Genomic DNA, 5498 nt, shown 5'->3' with positions numbered 1-5498 from the left:
ATAGTAATGAATGTCTAAAGAGTGAAGGAAGAGTTGTTTTAGAGATTGTTTATTATGGTAATGTGGTATTATTAATATTTTGTTTTTTATTTAATATGGTAGTTGTTTATTTATTTATTTGCTTGTTTATTTTTTGTTTGTTTGTGGTATTCTGTCTCATCTTTATTACTTAATTTTTTATTACTTTATCATTTTTTTTCTATTACGCTATTCATTTCTAATAAATAAGTATTATTATTATTGTTGTTGTTATTATTGTTATTATTATTATTATTATTATTATTATTATTGTTATTTCAGTCATCATGAGTCACATCAGCTAGGTATGAACTGACTTGATATTGTGGAGTATATTTTGACATTATCTTCTCTGCCTCTATTGTCACCTCATTCCTCTGCTTTAGGAGCTTCTGTGTCTCACTGGAAAATAAATAATAAATAATAATAAACAAATAAAATTATACTTTCTTATATTCCTTCTGGCTACTTTATTCTCTTGAACAGCTTCACTGACTTGTTGCTGATACATTAATAGCTGTCTAATAATCATTAATAATAATAATAATAATATTTAATGTTGATGATGATGATGATTTACTTTTCATAAGCTTCATTTCTTTTTTCTGAAAGTTCTTTTGAATTTCTGAGCAGTTCTTTAAACGTCATTGAGGGAGGTCTGTATTAAATAAAAGCACATCAATATGTATCAAAAAATGTAATAAAAATTTGGGGTGATTTTGGAGCCATTTTTTTCAAAAAAACCATGGGCTATAGCCTTGGGTAGTTTTCAGATTTTTCGGTGTTTTCTTAAAATGGCCGTAGCTTGAAAAATTGAAGTCAGAATCAGCTCAAACTTTCTACACAGCATAAGTACATCAATATGTATCAGAAAATGTAATAAAAATTTGGGGTGATTTCGGAGCCATTTTTTGGAAAAAACCATGGGCTATAGCCTTGGGTATTTTTCAGATTTTTGACGTTTTCTTAAAATGGATGTAACTTGAAAAATTGAAGTCGGAATCAGCTCAAACTTTCTACACAGCATAAGTACATCAATATGTATCATAAAATGTAATAAAAATTTGGGGTAATTTTGGAGCTATTTTTTGGAAAAACCATGGGCTATAGCCTTGGGTATTTTTCAGATTTTTGACGTTTTCTTAAAATGGATGTAACTTGAAAAATTGAAGTCGGAATCAGCTCAAACTTTCTACACAGCATAAGTACATCAATATGTATCATAAAATGTAATAAAAATTTGGGGTAATTTTGGAGCCATTTTTTGGAAAAACCATGGGCTATAGCCTTGGGTAATTTTCAGATTTTTGACATTTTCTTAAAATGGCCGTAACTTGAAAAATTGAAGTCGGAATCAGCTCAAACTTTCTACACAGCATAAGTACATCAATATGTACCGTATAGCGGGTAATTTTCGGTGGTTGAAAATTTCGACTGAAACCAGAAATGACTTTAGAATAAAAATTCGTTGGTTTTATTTTCGACTAGACAAAAATAATTGATCTGATGTCTTTATTAGCATCTGTAGGACTGATGGCATTAGGGTCCCCTGGTCCTGTAGGGTCTGGAAGAGATGCCTTAGAAGGTGAACACCATTTTCAAGGCCATCCATGCTTGTTATCATGTTAGTATTAATTTATTATGGTCACGCCTATCTTCAGAATTAATTTTCATCAGAATTAATTTTCGTTCAGAATTAATAGCAACGAAAGAGACGAAAATAAGCACCAGTCAAAAATTACCCGCTATACAGTATCAGAAAATGTAATAAAAATTTGGGGTGATTTTGGAGCCATTTTTTGGAAAAACCATTTTTTCAGATTTTTGACGTTTTCTTAAAATGGCCGTAACTTGAAAAATTGAAGCCGGAATCAGCTCAAACTTTCTACACAGCATAAGGACATCAATATGAATGTAGTTTAGTATACAGTTCATGTTAGAAGTCATGAGCTCTTACTGTTGTTTCTTTATTTGTGTCCTTCCCATTACCAGTCCTGTATAAGTAGCACCAGTACTATCACCCCCTGCCCCTCCTCCTCCTCCTGTTGGTTCCTTGAGCCTCTTCATGAGTAGGTGATGCTGGAACAGTGGGCTCTGTGAGCTGGTAATGAACTGGACACACTCAAACTCAGGACCTGGTCCTATCATGGCAGCCTACACACACACACAGTGTTAATACTGCAACAACTATAATGCCTGACACTAATGATGTACATGTACTGTACACTAGTACTGTATTTCAAATAGTGCATACATCATTAGCTGTACTGCTACTATTAAACTAGGAGATTATACTCACTGACAGTACTTGTACATGTACTCACTTCTTCTTTTGGTCTTTCTTCATGTTTTCTTGAAGGTGCTTGTACTCCTTTGGCAGTTCCACCAACTGCAATTAAAAGGTAATGTATACAATATACAGTACACATATTAATGTACATGTACATGTATATTAATTGATTAAACATGTACATAATACATAGTATTGGTTTAATTCTGTTGAGTTACTTTGGAGTGGCTGGTGAGGTTGTTTCTTGGTTGGTTTCTTCAACATGTGTAGTTTATAGCTTGGATCAAGTGCTTCCATTGTCCAGCACTTCCAGCAACCAAGAGGACATGGAATACCTTTAGAATAGAGGATTTACATATACATGTACATGTACATGTATTGGTTGTCACATTTATCCACTGTAAAAGATCTAGTGAATTTTCTTAATGCATTGAAATGATTGAATGTGTGTGTCAAAATTGTGCAATCATTTCAAAAGGATATGACATCATATGACATCACAGGAAGTTAGCTTATTAATTGATCAACCCACAATGCTATGACAGGATTTGTAGCTTTCTAAATGAAAGTGGCCCAATTTAAAGTTTAGTCCTTGTTTGAGACCTTGTGATTCTTAAAAAATTTTTGGCAGGGGTCATACTTGGCCCCACCTCATAAATGAAATAAAACATTAATGTGAGCTAAGTTGATAGAGATACTGCCTGAAATGGATTCAATTTGATACCAATTGAATATTGATTCAAATATGAATCAAAACCGTCCTTTAAAATACCACTCTCTCATTTATAGTTAGATTTTATAGTTAGTACCATATAACGGGAAATTTTGGAGGGAGTAAATTCAGCAAATTGCTAAATTTTGGTGATTGGTAAATTTTAATTTGGTGGATTAGTGGCCACATACCATTGAGCATGCGTATAATGGCTCAAAATGGCAGATTTTTATTTTGGCAAATGGCTATCAAAATGCCAATTTGCCAAACTTAATTCTCTCAAAAATTTCCCGCCATCAGTATCTAACCTGTTGTCCATTCATAAATGAAGTTACATATTTTGTGAAGGAAACTCTCTTCATGGAATTTCTTAACTGATTTAGGGAACGCTTGACAGAATATTGCAAATACTCCTTGCGATAGACAACTTGGATAACTCTACAAGAGAGAGGGAGAGAGTCATATTATTAAATTGTTTTTGTAGATTAACTTGAAATAATTTATCTTTGATTTCGCTCGTAGAATAAAGAAGAAATAATTGTGAGAATTGTTCAGCCATTATTGTGTAGAGGTGATCCTGTTTTGCCTGATCTGGCTACAATAATAATTTAAAATAAATATCTTTTTTGTTAACAACTTGTTACCTTGTTGATTTTAAGCCATATCCACCAGAAAGCACACTGTTTTATTATAAAAATATCAATAGTAACTTTTCAATACTTACATGTAACATGGTGCTAGAAGATTCACAGCAGAAAAACTTTTTCCATGGTTTCATAAATTTAGCCTAAGGCAGAAAAGAAAAGGGACAAGCATAAAGAATAGCAAAGAAAAAAGAAAAAAAAAGAAATGGGCTTGTCCGGGATTTGAACCCGGGACCTCTCGCACCCAAAGCGAGAATCATACCCCTAGACCAACAAGCCACTCTATGATAACATCAGTTAAATATCTTTTTAAATATCTCACCCACCGGGAAGCCCTGACATCTTGAGACAGCATCCAACAGTGGAAGAGATTCCAATCTGTTAGGTAATGGAGGAGGCATTGGATCATCTTCTTCATGAGCACTAATTTCCTGAAACACACACACACACCTCCATTTTAAAAGCAATCTTTACATACTTTACTTAAGGGAGATTTTGCATCGTTTTCTACAAATTTGACAGGTTCAGTTTTTATTTCACTACTATCAACAGCTCTGCTTATATCAACAGTAATCATAACATTCTCATTAGTAGTTGGAGCAACATCTTGTTCACATGCAGTATCTCTTAGTTCTAACTGTCCTTCAAAATTAGCCATGTTATGAGAAGTATTGACAGTCATGCTTCTATTGACAGAAGCATTAGTCTTTAAAGGAGAAGAAACATGATTAGTCATAATGGAAGAAGAAGCTCCAGCAGTAGTAGATTCATCTGTAGTTCTGTTGCTTTCATTAGAAGGAGCTTGAGAGATGCTCTTGTCCTAATTATAAAATGACAAAATAAATTGATCAGTCACATTTTTATCTTCTTTACTTGTGGTAATTCATTTTCTGTTGTTGCTGATTGAAATGTTGTCAGTAATGCATCATTTGAAGCTGATTTATCTCCTGTCGATGACTTTATAGCATTAAGTAAATCAGGATTGCAATATGAACGTGGATCCACTAATAAACAACAACAATAAACAACAAACAAACAAGCAAATAAGCAGCTAACCATTGTCTTTTATTATTCGTATCCCTCCAGTTTCATCAGATACAGAATTACGTATATTCTCAGCATAAAGAAATCGTTCTGAAAGTTCCTTCAATTTGTCTTCAAGACCAGCTAACTTGCCATTAATTTCATTTAGCATGCCACTCTTCCAAGCTACATAATACACAACATGAAATACAGTGAGTTTATGATGTTATATTACGTGCATGAGTCCTCAAGTCTTCCTCAATTCCTTCTTGACGACCCAGTAAACTGTTTCTGTCTAAAATTTCCTCAAATCCTCGTACTTGTGGCCATGAGCCCATCCCCTGGCTCTCCACCCACTCAGTTCTAGTTCTTGGAGGTGATTTAAATCTCTCTCCATCTTCACTCTCGCTCTCCTCTCCGTCTGAAGTTTTAAAGAAATCAACTCCAAACATTATTCCTGTACCATTGTTGCTCGGTTGCCATGGCAGCATTAGCCCCGCCCCTCGCCGTACCTTTTTCGCAGTTCAAGGCCGAAGGGGCAATCGTTTGCTATTTTGATTCTGTTTCTCTTCTTCTCTCTGCTCCCAGGGAATATGTCAGCCAATGAAGAACCTGCAGCTGTAAAGTAAGCTCTATTACTGTACTCCATAGTGCATTTCTCTCCTTGCTTGCTTTTAGAATTTTTAAAATAATTATTTTACATTTTAACATCAGTAAGTGTTGGTGGAATATCCACCATCACAGCTCTGCTAAGTATTATTTTCATCATTCATTATAAATGAAGACTTAGGAAAGAGTTTACTACTTAACA

The 5498-nt window shown here is 34.1% G+C and overlaps 1 protein-coding gene and 1 non-coding gene across 2 annotated transcripts; both read right to left on the bottom strand.

The window, feature by feature from the left end:
- Window positions 1-224: 224 nt before the first annotated feature.
- LOC105313296 (uncharacterized) lies at window positions 225-5201 on the bottom strand. Its single transcript, XM_019998312.1, has 15 exons — window positions 4923-5201; window positions 4721-4873; window positions 4538-4668; window positions 4143-4484; window positions 3991-4095; window positions 3745-3807; window positions 3665-3700; window positions 3511-3615; window positions 3329-3458; window positions 2527-2643; window positions 2343-2407; window positions 1976-2172; window positions 599-676; window positions 465-539; window positions 225-420 (listed from the first exon to the last, which is right to left on the bottom strand). The coding sequence occupies exons 1-15, from the start codon at window positions 5176-5178 to the stop codon at window positions 297-299; spliced, it is 1977 nt and encodes a 658-aa protein (XP_019853871.1). The 5' UTR covers window positions 5179-5201; the 3' UTR covers window positions 225-296.
- On the bottom strand, window positions 3872-3943 carry Trnap-ugg (transfer RNA proline (anticodon UGG)). Its single transcript has one exon. It is a non-coding gene; the product is annotated as a tRNA-Pro (tRNA).
- Window positions 5202-5498: the final 297 nt, after the last annotated feature.

Source organism: Amphimedon queenslandica, unplaced genomic scaffold (genome assembly GCF_000090795.2).
Source record: "Amphimedon queenslandica unplaced genomic scaffold, v1.1 AMPQUscaffold_13328, whole genome shotgun sequence".
NCBI lineage: Eukaryota > Metazoa > Porifera > Demospongiae > Haplosclerida > Niphatidae > Amphimedon > Amphimedon queenslandica.
This window is presented reverse-complemented; position numbering and strand designations above follow the sequence as displayed.